Below are 20,163 nucleotides of genomic sequence, written 5' to 3'. Positions count from 1 at the left end.
GAATAGATTGATTGAAAATTATAATTTTTAAGAAATGTCATAAATACTTCTTAAGCCCCTCCATATAAATGTTGTAAAATTAAATAAATGTACAAGTACAAAAACCAACACAACAGCATGTTTTATTATTGTATTATACATTTATCAATGTACAAAGCATTTTATTATTATTTCAAAGAATGATTCAAATGTCTTTTTAAAGACCTAATTGAACAAAGTACCTATATTATTTTTGTTTGGGTTTTAAAAAAGTATATAAATTATTTACTTAGATACCTATTATGCAGATGGCATTTTTTAGAAAACTTTACATAAAATCAGTGAAATTAATAGTGTCGTCACACTTTTTCGCCCAAGAGCCGCATAGGGAAACATAGATATCCTTTTGCGAGCTGCACACTAAAAAGGCGACTGTCGGTTTGTGTTTTTATATAGATATATCAGAATCTCATATCACGGTGTTTCTCCGGGCTTATCTTCGAAACGACTGGACCGATGTTAAAGGAAATTTTACATATATGTTAATTAATTAATAATTTTATATAACTTTGTGGAACTTAAAATGTAGGCTATATTTGAAGTAGCCAACATAGCCCGTAGATTAAATAAAGTAAATTTTACCAGTTTCACATACTTTTATTTTTCATTCAAATCGGTTTAGATAGTTCGGATGGAAAGACACGTGAACCACGCGGGGAGGAAAAATGGTTCCGTGATTCCGCTGCGTATGCAGTCGCTCTGTTTCCCCCGAAAAGCTAAAGTAGAGCACGTACATTTACCTACTGTTACCGAGTCACGGTGCGTATGCATTCCAAATTCCCATCAGTGTTTAGTAACCACGTTTTGTCCCAGTTCTGTCCACGTTCTAACGCTGTCTCGTGCACGTTACACATGCAGCGACCTTTATATATATATATAAGTATTTTTTTATTATTATTCAACACTTGTAATTTTAGAATAATTCACAAACAGCTGCATAAAAAGATATACAGATTATTATTACATTTTGTTTATTTTTTATTAATATCCAACATTAATAATAATACCTTCATAAAAATGTTTTGATACTTTCGATGGAAAAACTGAAATTTCTCCATTACTTTTTCACAATATGCATGTTGCACTCATACACAATATACACAATATGCATGTATATATAGAGATATAAATACTTTTTATTAATTAGGTAGGAACGGGTAAATTTTTCGCTACCAACAGTAGTATCTGTTCGGTACTAAAGCACCAATTAGCGATGTCCTTGGAAACTTTACACCACTGCTCCCCATGGTGCGGTTCCGCTGCTTTACACCGAGTTTTGACGTCCTCTTGTTGCTGTTCGTTGCCGTGGAGTAATTCGAACTTGTAGAAATAAGCCCACGCGTCACCGAGATCTGGATCGATTTTTACCTGTTTGGAAGTTAAAATTATGTTCATCTTTCATGAAAATATTAAAAAAAAAAATAGTTTTCCCGTCCAATTCAATTTACAGAATTTGATACCATATAAGTTTTAAAACATCTCATGTCAATACGAATATTATACATTCATTATCTAAATTAACATTTATTTGTATTAATATTTAGTGCAACGTACCATATTTATATATTTTTTGTTACCTTAAGGTTAGACAATAATAACTAGTGTCATCATCAACATCATCATCATCGTCATCATTCCAGCCTATTGCAGTCCACTGCTGGACATAGGCCTCCACAATTCGCGCCAAAAATGCGTGAACTCATGTGTGTTGCCCATAGTCACCACGCTGGGCAGGGCGGTTGGCGACCGCAGGGCTGGCTTTGTTGCACCTAAGACGCTGCATGGTCTTCGGCATGTATGTTTCAAAGCCAGCGGTTAGATGGTTATCCCGCCATCGGTCGGCTTCTCAAGTGCCAAGGTGGTAGTGGAACTGTGTTATCCCTTAGTCACCTCTTACGATACCCACGGGAAGAGAGGGGGTGGCAATATTCTTTGGTGCCGTAACCACACAGCACATAACTAGTGTAAGAAATATAAATAACTGATTGCGGCAACGCGTCTTCATAAATTTAGTTAAATAAACGTATATAAAGCGAGGCTATGTGACTCACGGTGCGGTTGAACCACTCGCGACACTTGTTGAGCTTCCTCTCGCTCCAGAACAGCTGCGACACCGCCAGCAGCACGTGCGCGTCGTGCTCGCACTTCTTCAACGCGTCCACCTGTGCACGAAATATATAAATATATTCACATTGTCTAACGGGCCGGAGGACGTCCCACACTGCGTTTGCCAAGACGCGGTCTCCACTCTAGGACCCGTCTACTCCGACGGCCATCGGTCCTGCGACACAAATGACCAGCCCACTGCCACTTCAACTTATACGATAACGTATAATTATTATAACGATATACGTAAGATTGCCGGTGTAGGCTGGATGAGGATTGCGGAAGACCGGGATGTCTGGCGCGAATTTGGGGAGGCCTATGTCCAGCAGTGGACTGCGATAGGCTGAAGTGAGTGAGTGAGTGATTCACTTTGTTCTTCTTACTAAATATTTTCTATCATATACAAATATTGGTAAAGACGAAATGTGAAGAGTATACTATAAAACAAATCGACACCAGCAATTTATACTAAGCTAAAGGAAAAACGTAATACCTTTTATATTAATTAAGAAACTTATTTGAAATTTGGTATCTTTAATGGTTAATTTATTCATTGCAATTTAACAATTTTTATTATTACAAAAAAAAACACATTTATCCAAGTTGCATTAAGAAAACCAACTTATCGATGATTCGAGTTGGCGTAGTATAAATTGTTGGTGTCGAAATATGCAATTTAAATAGTAATTTATAATATAACGAAGTTATCTACTATCGAACCGAAGTGAAAATACTATGTCCCTAGGTTCGATAAAATGTCTCGAAGTATATACAATTGTAAGAAAATTAAGGGATAAAAAGTCGTGAAATTGATGAAATACCATCAAATATAATAAAGGAAACCACTCGTGTAAAAACAGCAATATAAAGTAATGAATGGTTATGCGCATTCTTGGCTTAATTATGGTGTGATTATGTGGGGAAATAGAACTTATATAAGCACGAATGGTTTGACTTGCACTAACAAAACACAATGAAAATAATTAGTCTGGCCATAAATACTGTTACATAAAAAATTTCTTTTTTTCAACGTTTTAATTATTTTAAAATTGGAACACGTATATTATTTTAAAAACTTATTTCGACTTTGCGCCATTTTACATATTTTTTCGTGTTTATTATCAAATTACAATACGGAATGGGGTGTTAAAGAAAATAGGATTGCAGTGCCTTGCACAAGTGGGTATGGAGCCGTCGATTATATTCCAAACATTTCAAAAGCTTCAACAGATACAGCAACACTTCGTCTGTCGAAGACCAGAAAAGATCGGGGCGGCCGCGTGTTGTTAGAACTATAAAGGCTGTTAATGCTGATAAAGCTAGAATTCGTCGAAACCCTATTAGGAAGCAAAAAATCTTATCGCGAGAAATGAAGATTCCCGCTAGGACTCTGTCGCGTATTATAAAACAAGACCTGAAGCTCGGTGCTTATCGCCGATATACAGGACATGCCCTAAATCAATCTTTACAATAAAAGAGATGATCGATCAAAACGCCTTCTGTCGCGATACGCAGGTGAAAGGCACAGAATCCTCTTTACCTATGAAAAAAATTTCATGATTGAAGAACACTACAATAAACAAAATGATAAAGTGTACGCTCACAGTTCTAAAGAAGCTGCACTAGTTGTCGGAAAGGTACAACGTGATCATCATTCTGCGTCAGTGATGGTTTGGTGGGACTTATCTAATCAAGGAGTCACAAAACTATATTTTTGTGAAAAAGGAGTGAAAACTTCAGCCAAAGTGTATGAAGATACAGTCTTGGATCATGTTGTAAAACCTCTCAGCAATACACTTCTTAAAAATATACCGTGGACTTTCCAGCAGGACTCTGCACCTGGTCACAAGGCATGAACTACCGAAGCCTGGCTAGAAACCAACGTTCCGGTTTTTTTAAGAGTTGAAGAGTGACCCTCATCTAGCCCAGACCTCAACCCTTTAGACTTCAAATTATGGTCAGTTTTAGAGGACATGGCCTGCTTTAAACGACGCGGCGACTTTGAGTCTCTTAAAAAATCTTTGGAGCAAGCAGTGACGAAATTTCCCTTGGGAACAGTGCGTAAATCCAGATTCGTGACCAAACAAATTAAAGGCCCGTATAAAAGCTAAAGGTGGCCATTTCGAATAGAATATTTTTTTATTTTTTTCTGAGACGTTAATAAATATGTAGGTATAAATTTTAATGATATCACATTACTTCATTTAAAAAAAAATGCATTTTCATTTGTAAGAGAACTTATGGCTGGACTAGGTACAATAATAAAGAGCCGGGGCGAGGTGGCGAATGCTAGCGCGACCCCATCTCGCCCCACCCAGGTGGCTGCTCACACGTGGTGGTTTTTAGTCAGTAGGAGTCTGACATAACCCTCTGACGCCCGCGCCGGAGGGTATCCATGATGGATTTCCCCACGAAAAAAAAAAAAAAAAAAAAAAAAAAAAAAAAAAAATAATAATAATAATAATGGTATAATAATGAATAAAATGATGGCCGGGCACGCGGGCCACGCAGCCAGCACTCACGCTCTTGGTCTTGCGCTGCGGGCGCGCCTCCGCGAAGATGGCGTGCGCCCACAGGCGGCCGGCGGCGGGGCAGTCCTGCAGCGCCTTGGCCAGCAGCGCGCCCGCCGCCTCGCCGCAGCCCGCGCGCTGCTCCAGCCGCACGCTCTCCAGCCTGCGCACGGCCCTCGGTAAACACACGCGCGCACGCACGCACGCACGCTCGCACGCACGCACATCATTACAGCCTTTACAGTCCACTACTGGACATAGGCCTCCACAAGTTTACGCCAAAAATAACGTGAACTCATGTGTTTTGCCCGTAGTCACCACGCTGGGCAGGCGGGTCGGTGACCGCAGAGCTGGCTTTGTCGCACCGAAGACACTACTGCCCGTCTTCGGTCTGTGTATTTCAAAGCCAGCAGTTAGATGGTTATCCCGCCACCGGTCGGCTTTTTAAGTTCCAAGGTCGTAGCGAAACTGTGTTATCCCTTAGCCTCTTACGACACCCACGAGAAGAGAGGGGGTGGCTATATTCTTTAGTACCGTAGCCACACAGTGCACGCACGCACGCACGCACTTATATAATAGTATAATATCGGTCGATATGAACTATATTCTCATTTATCTTTAAAACTTAATCTAAAATTATATATACAATTATATTCTTACAAGCTCAGCAATTTTAAATAGAAAACAAAGCAAAATAGAAGCAACTAAAAAATCTATATATATATTTTTACATACCACAAATCTGGATTCTTAGGGTTTCTAAGTCTCGCTTTTTCTAGAACAGATCTAGCTTTCGTTACGTGTTTCAATTTCTCCTCTAATCTCGATAATAAAATCCACATCGGTACACACGTCGCGCATTTTTTCAACTGAAATTTAATACAATATCTTTACTGCTGCATTTTCTCTTTCTCTTGCACTACACTTTACCTAGCGATAACATCATTGCTCATCAACATACATAGGTAGACTGGCAGATACCTTTCTTACATATAAGTTACCCTTATAAACTTTTATTGTTATCAAAACTTGTAGGTTTTCCAATGCAATAAAGAACATAAAACAAAAATGTTTTAAGATGATACTCATACAAACCATCTTCTTCCCTCTCAATAATATTATTAATCTATATAACTGTGACCTGCGGTTTACCCGCAATAATTTGCGGAAAAAACATATAGTCCATTTACCGAAAAATAAATGCACTATCCAACACAAAAGAAATTTTTCAATTCAAACAAGTAGTTCTTGAGACTAAACTTTTCAGCTTTATAATATTAGTATAGATAAATCTTAACTTACACCCTGTGAATAAGTATTGTGTGCATCATCGTCTTTGCTCATTTGTTCTTCTATTTCACCCTTCATCATGTAAAGTTTAGCGTAGTCACTGAACACTTTAATTGCCTCTTCTAGAAGGTTCAAAGCGACGTCTAGATTATTCAACGCCCATTCGAGTTTAGCTGACTTTATCATTACCTAAAATTTTTAAATATATTAATAAGTTCTTTGGCAACATACATAAAATTGTTTTACATTTCGGTTACTGCTCCTATATATACTTAAATTTATATACATGGAAGTATATAAAAATATATATAATTACCCGAGGCGTAGGAGCTGAAGCCCTAGCCTTAGCTAAGAGACGTCTAGCCCTGTCGTACTCCTTGTTCTCACTTTCTAATTTAACGGCAGCTAACCAAATTTCCTCAGAGTTGGGGTTTGCTTGGAAAGCCAGGGATAGAATACCTCGGGCGGCTGGCACATCCCCTGAAAATAGTTTAAATAGTTAAAAATTAAAAACCACCGGTTTTAAAGGTTTTTTCAGGGAATTGTTGGTTTTTTTTAAATATAAGTAATATACATCCACGGGCTTTTGAACCCATGTCCTTTTTTATTTCTAAAACATGCAATTTTTTTAAATCAAGGTAGGCGTTACTCAACAACGTCATTGTTTAAGTTAGACTAACTTAACGTCTCCAACAGAAACATGAGTCCACTGACTGGTTCTTATTCTAACGTCTGATACATTTTTTTTTTGTAATTATTCTATTATTTATTCTACATGTATAAATTGATCTTTGATTTTTTTTTCTTTTCTTAAATTTTTTTTTTGGTAATTGTTGGTTTCGCACCACTAGAGAGTGGTGTGAAACCAAGAATATTGTATATTAAAAAAAAAAAATAATATTAAAGAAAGTTCCTACTTAAAAAGAACCTACTTAAACAGACTTACAAATAAGTTTACTTTCAAATGTTACTGTATGTGGAAGTGGACACTCAACGATTGAAATATTCTACATGACATTTTTTTTTTTAACAAGTCTTATACATCCACGGGCTTATTCTCTACATCTATCTCTACATGACATTGGTACCTTAGACCTTAATTACAGAAAGGTAGGAAACCAATACAAAAGGGCTGTATGGATTATAGTCCTTTGCCTATTGGGGATAAATTATAAAACAACAACAACAATAAGAAAGTCGTTTCGTGCCTCACTGGCACAACTGACAACAAGTAAACCAATAACAACTCACCGGCCAGCCATTTAGACTTGGCGCCCATTAGCCAAAGCACCTCGCTCTTGGGGCAGTGGGCCACAGCACGCTGCAGCAAGGCCTCGAGGCTGGCCCGCGAGCCGTGCTGCTTCTCCAGGTAGGCGGCCCGCAACCATATCGACTTCTTGGACGGAAACACCGACAGTGCGTACCCGTACACCGCGCGCGCGCACTCGTACGCGCCCTCGTTTGCACACTGATACAAAATTACATTTGTAAATTTAAGTTCATTGAAAAACAAAAATTAACTTTCATGATATGTTAGTGACAGAACGTTAAATAAAAATGTAAGAAACAGCCACATATTATTTAAATTATAAATAGCGTCTACGGAGTATTTTGGGTCTCATTTTTAAAATAAACAATAATTGTTCATGTTAACTGTTACTACAAGATTTGAGAGTCCAATAATTTAGAAAGGAAAAGTGACTTAGTTTAAATAATTATTCTAGCTAAGTCACTTGTGTTTCATTTAAATAATGATTAACATTTCATACCGCTTCGGCGTCTTCCATCCAAGTATGCTTTTGATCCTCTGGCTCGATTCCGTGTCCAATAACCGCACGAATAATGGCCTGAAATATACATTACTTAAATATGTCTGAATATTTCCTAATAAACTACAAAAAAAACTCAGTAACAAATCTATGAGTGGTATATTCACAGTACCACTGTACATAATTACAACAAATAGTTTTACCTGACACGTGTGTACAGCTCCCGATTTTTCTGCTTCCATTGCTTCTTTGAACCAATGTTCTCGATTAATTTCTACACCATTCGCGCTCAAAGATGTGATGGCACGGTCGATGATCTTCTCCACCATATGAGTATTACCTATGTAGACGAATACAAAATTAAATATTATTAAAGAATTATTTTAAATGGTTATAAACAATAATAAAATTTTAAGAGCGCTAGAATTAGAATGAAAGATAAATTAAGTAATCATTTAATTTAACAGTAAATCATTGTTTTTCTTGTATTAAAATTCATAAGAAATCTAGTCATTTTGCTGTATTAGATCAAAGCTGGCACAATGTTTTTAGAGTAAAGCAGAATAGACCTTCGTAAAAGGGTTATAGGAAACATAAATGAATTATGAATGTGCTAAGAAAATTAAAGATAAAATTTAAATATAATGTCGAAATATTTATAACGAGGGTAGATTAAGTAGATTTATTTATAAAAAAAATTATCTTTTTAAAACTGACACTTACCATGAGCCTCTTCAAGTTTGGCAGCAGTAACCCAAATCTGTCGATCTGTAGGTATATTTTCACGAGCCTTGTTCAGAACTTTCCTTGCATTTTCATATGTTTCCAACCTCGCCAGCGCTAACCACAGCTCTACGCTTGTAGGACAACACTCAACGGCTCTAGAGAGCAATATTCGAGCGTCTTCTGGGTTTTCTAACTCGACTGCAGCTTTCCATAAACGTACAGAGTTCGGTATGTGCTCCAAGGCCTTGCGGTATACTCGACGTTTTGCCTGTTTAAAAAGATTTATATAATTTGGACGGCGTTAAGCAGTCTTGGTTAGCGAGAGAGTTCAAAGGATTTACTATATGTATAATTTTTTTTTTGCATAAAAATCATTAAAATTTTGAACATCTACTTTACTAAATAAAAATAACACTTCTTATTAAGAATTAAAGTCCAACTGCCACGACACGGCGTGCGGACACAGCTCCTCCGTCACGTCATATGTCACACGTCACAGGTCACACGCCACAGTACCTTGGACTCCTGCTCCAGGTCGGCCGCCTTCACCCAGACGCGCACGCTGTGCGGCAGGTTGCGCGCGGCGTGCGGACACAGCTCCTCCGTCACGTCACATGTCACACGTCACAGGTCACACGCCGCAGTATCTTGGTCTCCTGCTCCAGGTCGGCCGCCTTCACCCAGACGCGCACGCTGTGCGGCAGGTTGCGCGCGGCGTGCGGACACAGCTCCTCCGTCACGTCACATGTCACACGTCACAGGTCACACGCCGCAGTACCTTGGTCTCCTGCTCCAGGTCGGCCGCCTTCACCCAGACGCGCACGCTGTGCGGCAGGTTGCGCGCGGCGTGCGGACACAGCTCCTCCGTCACGTCACATGTCACACGTCACAGGTCACACGCCGCAGTACCTTGGTCTCCTGCTCCAGGTCGGCCGCCTTCACCCAGACGCGCACGCTGTGCGGCAGGTTGCGCGCGGCGTGCGGACACAGCTCCTCCGTCACGTCACATGTCACACGTCACAGGTCACACGCCGCAGTATCTTGGTCTCCTGCTCCAGGTCGGCCGCCTTCACCCAGACGCGCACGCTGTGCGGCAGGTTGCGCGCGGCGTGCGGACACAGCTCCTCCGTCACGTCACATGTCACACGTCACAGGTCACACGCCGCAGTACCTTGGTCTCCTGCTCCAGGTCGGCCGCCTTCACCCAGACGCGCACGCTGTGCGGCAGGTTGCGCGCGGCGTGTGGACACAGCTCCTCCGTCACGTCACACGTCACAGGTCACACGCCGCAGTACCTTGGTCTCCTGCTCCAGGTCGGCCGCCTTCACCCAGACGCGCACGCTGTGCGGCAGGTTGCGCGCGGCGTGCGCGATGACGGCCCGCGCGGTGTCGGGCGGCTGCAGACGCGCCGCCTCCAGCCACAGCTCCTCGCTGCTGGGGTTCACCTCGCAGCCCTTCATTATGAGGTTACGAGCTGACTGAATTTTACCTGCAATTAATTACATTTCTATTTTAGTCGTAGCCGAATCCACTAAGAATTCTTGGATAAAACTGAGAAACATTCAACTAAACAAAACAACACATATATCATTTCTCTCTCATCTCTCTCATCTAAACTATATTTTAAAAAAAGATTAACACTAGATTGCTTAAGGATGTTATTTTGATTGCTTTTTAGTTTCAATAAATTTTTTTAATGTATTTTGTGACTTTTTGTACAACATATAAATGCGTTTACTAATAATTGTAGTTGAATTTGGTTAAAATGTACTAATTACCTGTTTATATATTATTTACTGTTCTAAATAATATAAAAAATATTAAAAATTAACTTCAAATAAATTTTTCTACACATTACTTATTCTTTGTGGAGTCCTTTTGACTATCGCCTATCGCTTCAGCCTGTAATATCCCACTACTGGGCATAGGCCTCTTTCCCCATGCAGGAGAAGGATCAGAGCTTAATCCACCACGCTGCTCCAATGCAGGTTGGCGGATATATTCCCTACTATGAGTAACGATCGCTATCAGGTGTACATGATAACAACCGGGACCGACAGCTTAACATGCTCTCCGAGGCACGGTGGGGAGACCCACAAGGACAGCACAAATACCCAGACCACGGCAAACGCCTGTATGGCCAATACAAATGTTTGTCATGTGCGGGGATCGAACCCGCAACCGCCAGCGCAACAGGTACAATCCATGGCTGTGACCGTTGCGCCAACGCGGCGTCAAGTGTTATAATATGTAAATAACTAATTATACTCAAAGTATGTTTTAAGAAAATTAATTCTCAGAATGTTTCTTAATATTTAAAATATCATATAGATCAGATTTAACATGATTTATTAAAAAAAAAATCTATCCACAAAACAAATTATTATCTCAAAATCCATTATAAAAAAGTTAATGTCTCTCTATGAATTGAAAATCTTAACACATTATATTGGGGCTCAAAAATCCTGGTGTGGCTCCTTTTGACTGCTTTTGGGCTATATGGTATTGGTTTATACTTAAAAATAAGTTTCAGACTTTCTTTTTTTTATATATACAGGGTGACTGGTGAATTACTATCAATATTTACAGAGGATACTCGGTACATGATTCTCATTCGAATTATGTAAAAAAAAATAGGTACTTAATTTTTGACAAAATTCCCACAAATTTCAATTTAAATAAATGAAATGTAGACACATTAATTTTCAGCCATAATGGCGGCGCGTGCGGCCTTGGCATTGTACTGTGCCGCTTGCCGCCGCCCGCCGCAACCCCCGCCAATTCTAATTCCCCCCTAAATTCGATTAGTAGGTCACTAGGTCAGTTGGGCGAGCGTCGCCATAAGGTTTGTACGCCGGAGTACATCCATCTTCCCGCGCGCGCGCCTAGTGATCGATCTTACGCGTATACCTAATGTGTCTCGTGTGAATGTGACCTGTCATAAGTAATTAGGTATGGCTTATCAATACACAAATGCAGAGTACTTAAAAGTGACCCGTTCGTGTTATATCGTGTAAAAGACAATATGTATGGTTCATTTATTACGTAAGACGATTTAGGGGGAGAGGGGGTCGATCATGTCTTTAGTCTCGATAGTTCTTAGGTAAAATTACAAAAATGCGCAAAGTGAAAATACCTTGAAAAATCGCGGGCAACCGCGCGAGTGCCGACTAGTTGTCACTTGCTTTCGTAAACAACATTCGTTATTTCGTTGATAAATTTTAATATTGTAGTTGAATATGTAGTTTTTATTTTATTTTTTGTTAAGCCTCTGGACTGAAAATCTTATGTCGGTAAAGATCATAATTAAAACCAGTTTATTACTAACAAAAAATAAAAATTATTAGTACCTACCTAAAGTACAAATAAAAATAAATATTGAAACAAACCAAACGTGTATTCATTTTTTCGTTTAGATTCTTACGTAATAAATTAATATTTATCAAATTATCAAGGGGAAGGGGGTCGGCCTATTCTTATCTTGGTATTTTTGCCTGTCCTAAGCCAAAATTAAACTATGAAGGGGGATTGGATCATACTGGTAGATCAAAAGTAGCCTGCTACCCTGTTAACACTTGGCGGTGTTTGGACGTAGGTAACGCGACCGCGCGATAACTTAATGTACCTATACCTACACACCTGCTTTGTGACGACTGCGCAGCTAGGGCGTCCAGACGACGCGTAATTAGCGAGATAACTGTTGGTTAACTTTACTTTGAAGTTTATGAATATTTATTTTATATGTAATTTTTTTTCGTCATATATGATCCTCAAATAACACGTCCTCAAATATTGATAGTAATTCACCAGTCACCCTGTATATACCTATACATATAATCGAATTGAGAACCTCCTCCTTTTTTGGAAATCGGTTATAAAAAAACTCCAGGAAATCTCATAAATTTAAGAGCATAAAAATTTTACTAACATACCTGTAACCTCTTCTAATCTAGCACTGGCTATCCAGGCTGGAGGATGATTGGGGTTAGTTTCTCGGACAGACTTCAGCAATAATCTAGCTTTCTTGATATCATTAATATCACCTCCATAAGTAGGAATCATTGATTGTAAATCTGTCAGATAACCTTTTGGATCTACGACAGTTTGACCTGTGACAGAATCTGACACTTGTGATAGTTTCACTGTCATAAGAGTATTTCTTGCTTGACCAATTTTTCTGAGATCCAAATCACCTGTAAAATAAATGTTATATTAAAAAAAAAGAATAAGTATTTTTTCATAATATTATATAGTTTATATGTGCGATTGAAATAACTACCTGAAGGAGTCAACATTCCAGGTGTCATCACCCCTGGCATCATAGACGCCAAACCTGAACTAGGATCGATAGTCGATGTCGACTCTCCTCCAAGGTTACGAGACAGAACACTGTCTGGTAAAGGTGTGAACTTCTCTGCTCTGGGATTACGTTGCTTTCTATTTCTAGCGTCACCTACTTCTGGTATTGCTGCCCATTCATCTTCAGACACCATTTTTAATTCACGTTTCAAATCTGAGAATTGTTGCTGTATCTTTGGCCTGTTAGTATGGATTTAGCATTTACATCTATTATTCTTTATAGGATTAAAGTAGTATTTAGCTTTAGAGTTGTAAAAGCATATAGTTCAATTACATTTTTTTAATGATCATAAATTTATTTTTTAAAGGCATTTTATTTATCAATTTTTGATATAACCTTTATTTTTATGTTAGTATTATATTTAACATATTTATGATATATTACTAAAAAATATCATAATTTTTTTTATGTTAAATTAGTTTGAGCACTATAGCAAAATATTGCTACTAATAATAAAAGAAAAAAACTGGTATAGTTACAGAACAGTTAATTTATTAACAAATTAAACATTTATTTTTTTCTTACCTCTCTTGACGGTATCTTTCCAAGTCTTCTTTAAGACGTTTTTCCCTGTATTCCTTTCTTTTCTCATCCATTCGTTTGTCAATTGATTCATATATAGCATCAGCCTCTGCATCATCTTTGTCATAGGGATCCTATAGATAAAGAATTAATATAATTCTTTGTGATTAATAAGGTCATGGGTTTTCTCTCATGTTAAGGTTTATAAGCTCAACTTCTATTCATTATGACCCTATAGTGTTATATTTTAAAATATTCGCTAAAAACCTCAAGCTCGTAACATGAAAGAAAATGTTTAAATAGTTCCATTTGATGTACATAATTATGTTATTTTGACATACATATGTTGTATAATGATAAAGATAAGTTTTTATATGTAATTTGAACATAGGTCTATGTGTCCCCATATTTTAAATTAAGTTTTGTATTTATAATGCATTACCTTTGAAAATAATGAACCACTGTATCCCGAGAACTCATCATAATTGGAGTCATTTAAATCTTCATCGTCATCTTCTTCCTCTGTTTTCTTGCGTTTAGCGGCAGGCGGTGCGTGACGATCATCACTACAAAATAATAATAATACGAGTTAACTTTATCCTCAAATAAATTAAAGTTATCTAAATAAAGTACCTTAGTATTAAGTTAAATGCATACCTACTAATAATGTCAATAACACTGATGTCCAGTAAAATTACAGTTTACAGTTTCAAGACAGTTATTTTCATTAAGATGTGATGTGATGAAGTGACAAACTTAGATGCCAACACAATTTTTTTCATCCATAAAATACAATTCAACAAAAAACTCACACAGTTTATTTTAAATTATTAAGTTTTACTTACATTTTTTTTAAACAAAGATTAAATCAGTTACAGATGTTTGTAACTTATATCTTTTTTTTAATTGCAAAACAATAATTATAAATTATAGAATAATTGTTTGCTCGCAAACGAAAAAAAACCGACTTCAATTACATCGACGAGTAATACAACGTAGGTCGACGACAAAATAGTCAAGTAACTACGCGTTATCAAAGATCAAAAAGAAGAAAAAGCAGTTATCATATATCAATAAAATTTATATGTGACCACATGACAAACATCAGCTTTCGATTAAATTAAAAATTATTAAAATCGGCACACCCAGTAAAAAGTTATTGCGAATTTTCAAAAGTTTCCCTCGATTTCTCTGGGATCCCATCATCAGATCATGGTTTCCTTATCATGGTACTAAACTAGGGATATCTCCTTTCCAACAAAAAAAGAATTATCAAAATCGGTACATCCAGTAGAAAGTTATGCGGTATAATACAACGTAGGTCGACGAAAAAAGCATCAAGTAAAAACGCATTATTAGATATAACTCGAAAAGTAGTTGTTAGATCTCAAATAAATTTAAATGGGACCAATTAACACACACCACCTTTCGATTAAAAAAAAAATTGTCGAAATCGGTCCACACGGTCAAACGTTCTAATGTAACATACATAGAAAAAAAAACACAGTTGAATTGAGAACCTCCTCCTTTTTTGGAGGTCGGTTAAAAAATTAAATAAAATTTAATATAATACTTACGATATGTCATTAGCATCTCTTGCAGGACCAATATCAGACCGCGTAGTAAACCCAGTAGCACTGTAATATAAATTGTTAGGTAAAAATTACAATATCTAAGTATGTCTTTAAAAGATTGGATGGTTGTCTGTCAATCTATATTTTTTTTTTGTTTTTATTCTTCACAACATTATGTAAAATTATCATCTAAACAGTAGATTACTAGTTATAGTATTATAACACTTCAGCCTGTAATATCCCACTACTGGGCATAGGCCTCTTTTTCCATGTAGGAGAAGGATCAGAGCTTAATCCACCACACTGCTCCAATGCGGGTTGGCGGATATATTCCCTACTATGAGTAACCATCGCTATCAGGTGTACATGATAACAACCGGGACCGACGGCTTAACGTGCTCTCTGAGGCACGGTGGGGAGACCCAAAAGGACTTCACAAACACCCAGACCACGACAAACACCTGTATGGCCAATACAAATGTTTGTCATGTGCGGGGATCGAACCCGCAACCGCCAGCGCAACAGGTACAATCCATGGTTGTAACCGTTGCGCCAACGCAGCGTCATGTATTATAATATGTAAATAACTAATTATACTCAAAGTATGTTTTAAGAAAATTAATTCTCAGAATGTTTCTTAATATTTGAAATATCATATAGATCAGATTTAACATGATTTATTAAAAAAAATCTATCCACAAAACAAATTATTATCTCAAAATCCATTATAACAAAGTTAATGTTTCTACGAATTGAAAATGTTAACACATTATATTGGGGCTCAAAAATTCTTCATTATTCCCAAATTTTCCTGATATATTAATAAATAATATCTATATTCATTTTTATTGTTTGTACATCACTTAAGCTATCTATATCTTTTAATTAAAATAAATAATTACTAGTAGTAACTGTTCACTAGCTTTTAAACTAAATATAAAATATTGATTGCTTAAAATTACGTACCCTCTACCTACACCAGCTACATAACCTAAGGGGGCCGGGATCCCCAGGAAATGTTTCTTATTTTTATTAACGAAAGCTTGCGGCGGAACGGACATCTTATTTATTTCACACAAGCACTAATTATAATGTATTTCTTAATAGCCAAAAATATCTGAATCGATTTGTCACAATAACAATACTTTTACTTAAATAAAAATAAAACAATAGTTTGCTCTATGACAGTAGTATTTTGTATTAAGGAAGGGCACCAAATATCGATATATCGAAATATCGATATTTTTTCAAAAAAATATCGATAAATATCGCCGATATTTTTAATTTCAAAATATCGATAATCGATATTTATTTTTGAATATCGAAGTTGATATTTTTTTTTTAAACTATATTATATTTTCAATGAATTATGTGTTCTACTTTTATTGCAACATATGCTCCGTTTTATCTGTAAATGAATATAAAACAGAGCGCGCGAGAGTTTGTAAGTTTTGGTATCAGTGCTGTCTATATCCCTCTGTAGTTTGTGAACGCAAAAAACATGTCTATGGGTAGTTTCTTGACCGTGGCTCCACACATGGCTATTTGTGTTTGCGTATTTGCCATATTTGACAAATAACTTTGGAGTGTGTATTTGCCAAATTTATTGCCGTATTTGCCTATTTGGCAAATATGGCCAATAACAAATACGGCTTACTGAACTTCTGTTTCTTCTTGTCTTGTCTGGTTTTGCAAGGCACATCAAAGATCAATATCAAAAAATATGTTTAATTTTTTGATATTTGGCTCCACGTGTAGACGGTCGTATCGTCTATTTGCCCGTACGTCAAATATTTTGTCAAAAACAACAAATACTGAACAGCAAACACAATTAGCCATGTGTAGAGCCACCTTTAAACTAAATTTGAGTGTGACGAAAGACCAAAGTGTGAATCTAATCATTGTGGTCATTAAGCTGGACCTATTTTGACGGGACATTCACTAGCAGATAGCTGGTGTAATAAGGTGTAACTTAGGTTACTTTTATTCTAGATTTTCTTTTTAATACTGCAAACTGAACAATAACTTTTTTGTTAAATTCCACACGGACGAAGTCGCGGACTCAGCAGCTAGTAATAATATGTAATTCATATATACAATAATATGTATATTCTGTGTCTTAATTGTAATAATATGTAATAAAATTAATATACTTGCCAAATATGTATTAATTTTTTCCCGTTCAAATATTTTAACAATTCTTTCAGGTTATTGCAATTTGCACATAAATATCGACATATCGAAATATCGATTTTTATATTCAGTATATATGGATATTTTTAAACTATATATTAATTGCAAATATTGATATATCGAAATATCGATATTTTTTATTCAGTATATATCGATATTTTTTAAAAATATCGATACGATATATATCGATATATTTTTTCATTTGCCCATCCCTATTTTGTATAAGCTTCTTGAGTAGGACAGTAGCAGGGCTGCCAGGTGCACAAAAAGTGTGATCGTACGCCAACTACAAAAAAAATCGTATGCCAACGAAATTTTGAAATAAAAAGATCGTACAGCCCTTTAAGGCTAGACTAATACTATAACTACTAAACTAACAACTACTTTTAACTTACTTTTTTTTTTTTTTTTTTATTGGGAAACAAACAGCACAAAGAATATAAATTCATTCATGAGACATAAAAAAAATAATCAAGCCAACAAAGTTTCCACTTAAAACTATGAACAAATAAATTAGACAATACAATAAATATAATTATACAAACTACACAATGGAATAAATATAGTTGTACTTAGGACGTATATATAACATTAAAAACAAAGACAAATATACATTATACAAATCGAACACTACCACACTGTTTTAAGCATTAATTCATATTTCGATTCGTTTTCTTTTTCCCTTTTAAAAAGTATTTGTACTCATTGAACCCACTGCTGAACAAGTCGATGTCATTATACCGGTGTCATAAACTTTACATGACCTTGCGAGAAATGAGTTGCCACAATACCTTGTCCGAGTGACAGAGGGGGAGAAAGTTGCTCGGGATCTTGAGCAATAACTGGGGCACCTAAAAGATACCTGTTACTTACTAAGATACTTGTTAACTTTACTTGTAACTACTTTTTATTTTTATTATTATTATTATTATTATAACTAATTTTTTATTATAAATTATCAAAATTCGTTTAGTTTTAGAAAATAAATGTAATAAAACTATTTGTTACACTGATAGAAAATTTTCTGTGGTCATATTTTTTAATAAAAGAATTTGTTGGGTCAAACTTCGTAAAATTTCCGTTTCTTCTTAATTAATTGCTTAGCTAATAATTTGCCCTTACGTGTATCATTGGATAAACTGTTTCTAAGTTTTGTTTTGATTAAATAAACTTCGCTGAATGCTCGTTCACAATCTGCACTCTAATGGAGAAAACATAACAAATTTAAAGCAAATTGAGCCAGTGTTTTATAATTTTCAAATTGTTTTTTATATCAAAATGTGTTGTTTTTTCAAATCACAATTATTAACGAAAGAGAAAATATCTATATAATATATATTAGTTTTGTTAGAAAGCAAACAAATACAGCTCTTATATGATTATTCAAAGAGACTTCATTCAAGTAAAAGATCTAGGCACGCGTTAGGTAGTTGGGGTAGTTCTCCTAAATTCATGCTTGCCGGTGGATGACGTTTTTTTTAATTATGAAATGCTTTCAGGCAATCAGGAATATAAAAATCGTACATTTTGTGTACAATCTTGGTCTAGCGATCGTACATGAGTAAAAATGCACAAAAATCGTATGAGTACGATTAAAATCGTACATCTGGCAGCCCTGGACAGTAGTAAGTTTAGGCATGGGCATGGCGATCTAAAATTGATTAATCGAAGAATCGATTCCTCGGACCAAATAAATCGAATATGTTGTACTGAATCGATTCAGTGAATCGATATTTCATCCTTGAAAATCGACATTCGATTTTTTGTTTTGGTAAAAACATAAAGCAACACGGAGGGGAGTAGCCATACACAGGCGTTCCCCTCTGTCAAAGTATAAGTCCAAATGGTCCTACACTGACAATAAAACTAGTTGCAGCCACACTGTTCCTAGACTAAATCTAGTTACGCGATTGAATCAATGTCCTTCAAAAATGCCGAATTATTTTGTTTTTTGCTGCAAAAAAAGATCTGACACGTCAAATTTACTAAAAGACGGCGTTACCTTTCATATGTAAGTATTTTTTAATCATATTATTACTATATACTTTAAACATTTTTTAAACTTAAAAATTACAAATGTTCGTTAATTACAAATGTCATGTTGTTTCGGATTTGTTTATCAACACATGCCACTCGACTTTATACAATATGTGGATCCGTCAAGCGACTGATCCGAGTCTATTTCCGAGAAGTTACTGTCGCCGAGCGATAGTGTTGTGTAAACGAGGTAGGTATAAAAAAATAATAATAATAAAGAATACCCTCTCTAAACAATCACACTAACTAAAAGCAATGCCTTGTGTTATGTTACCATGTACCTAGTGGACTAGGGGCTATCCTAGAATATTCATACATAAATAAATACACACCCAGACTCGGAATATACATTTTCACAAATTCACATAAATCGATGGTTCATAATCTAAAGTTTAGCCTACATTTATTTTTGTTGTTCCGTGGGGATCGAACCTGTGACTTTATGAGTCGCTCAGCTGGCGTCTTAGCCACCGCGCTTCGGAGGTTGTCAGATGTTTGTACCTAGTAAATAAATTAAAGCTACACACGCTTTGGTGGGTACGCATTGCCTGCCGCTCCTACGCTCCCTGAGGTGGACAGTGCAGCGGACGTCTTTCGCGACGCGGTGATGGCCGTTTGCGATGCAGCCATGCCGAGGTCCCGGCATCACCCCGAACGCCGTGGAGTATATTGGTGGAGCTCGGAGATCGCGGAGCTGCGAGCCACCTGCACGACAGCACGGCCACCATATGGACGCTGTAGGATGCAACGCCACAGCCGGACAGACGAGCAGATGCTGGCGAATGCTAGCGCGACACCAACTCACCCCACCCAGGCGGACGACTGCTCACACGTGGTGGTTTTTTAGTCAGTAGGAGTCTGACATAACCCTTTGGCGTCCCCGGGCCGGAGGGTATCCAAGATGGATTTTCCCCACGTAAAAAAAAGAAAAAGGTACGCATTGCCTACCGGATCCTACGAGGATTACAAATTAGGTACAACTGAAAGGAAAGGAAACACTTTAACAATGGCAAAAGTAACTGTTAAAGTGTTTCCTT

At 36.8% G+C, this 20,163-nt stretch overlaps 1 protein-coding gene across 1 annotated transcript; it reads right to left on the bottom strand.

The window, feature by feature from the left end:
• Positions 1-993: 993 nt before the first annotated feature.
• On the bottom strand, positions 994-16,098 carry LOC123660695 (pre-mRNA-processing factor 6). The gene is made up of 17 exons (XM_045595743.1): positions 15,863-16,098; positions 14,900-14,959; positions 13,765-13,888; positions 13,326-13,456; positions 12,720-12,979; positions 12,373-12,633; positions 9,736-9,929; positions 8,438-8,708; positions 7,918-8,054; positions 7,715-7,792; positions 7,197-7,413; positions 6,262-6,425; positions 5,958-6,134; positions 5,391-5,524; positions 4,668-4,818; positions 2,091-2,201; positions 994-1,407 (listed from the first exon to the last, which is right to left on the bottom strand). The coding sequence occupies exons 1-17, from the start codon at positions 15,955-15,957 to the stop codon at positions 1,183-1,185; spliced, it is 2,790 nt and encodes a 929-aa protein (XP_045451699.1). The 5' UTR covers positions 15,958-16,098; the 3' UTR covers positions 994-1,182.
• Positions 16,099-20,163: the final 4,065 nt, after the last annotated feature.

The sequence above is a fragment of the Melitaea cinxia genome, chromosome 15 (assembly GCF_905220565.1).
Source record: "Melitaea cinxia chromosome 15, ilMelCinx1.1, whole genome shotgun sequence".
NCBI classification, from domain to species: Eukaryota; Metazoa; Arthropoda; class Insecta; order Lepidoptera; family Nymphalidae; genus Melitaea; species Melitaea cinxia.
Note: the sequence above shows the minus strand (reverse complement) of the source record. Positions and strands in the feature narration are given on the sequence as shown.

Bases quoted from the DNA above. Each gene is read 5' to 3' on its own strand.
- LOC123660695 (XM_045595743.1), bottom strand. From the start codon at position 15,957: ATGTCCGTTCCGCCGCAAGCTTTCGTTAATAAAAATAAGAAACATTTC. The intron at 6,426-7,196 runs GTGAGTTGTTAT...AACTATTTTCAG, and splicing joins CAAGTCTAAATGGCTGGCCG to GGGATGTGCCAGCCGCCCGA. The intron at 4,819-5,390 runs GTATGTAAAAAT...GGCCGTGCGCAG, and splicing joins CCTAAGAATCCAGATTTGTG to GCTGGAGAGCGTGCGGCTGG.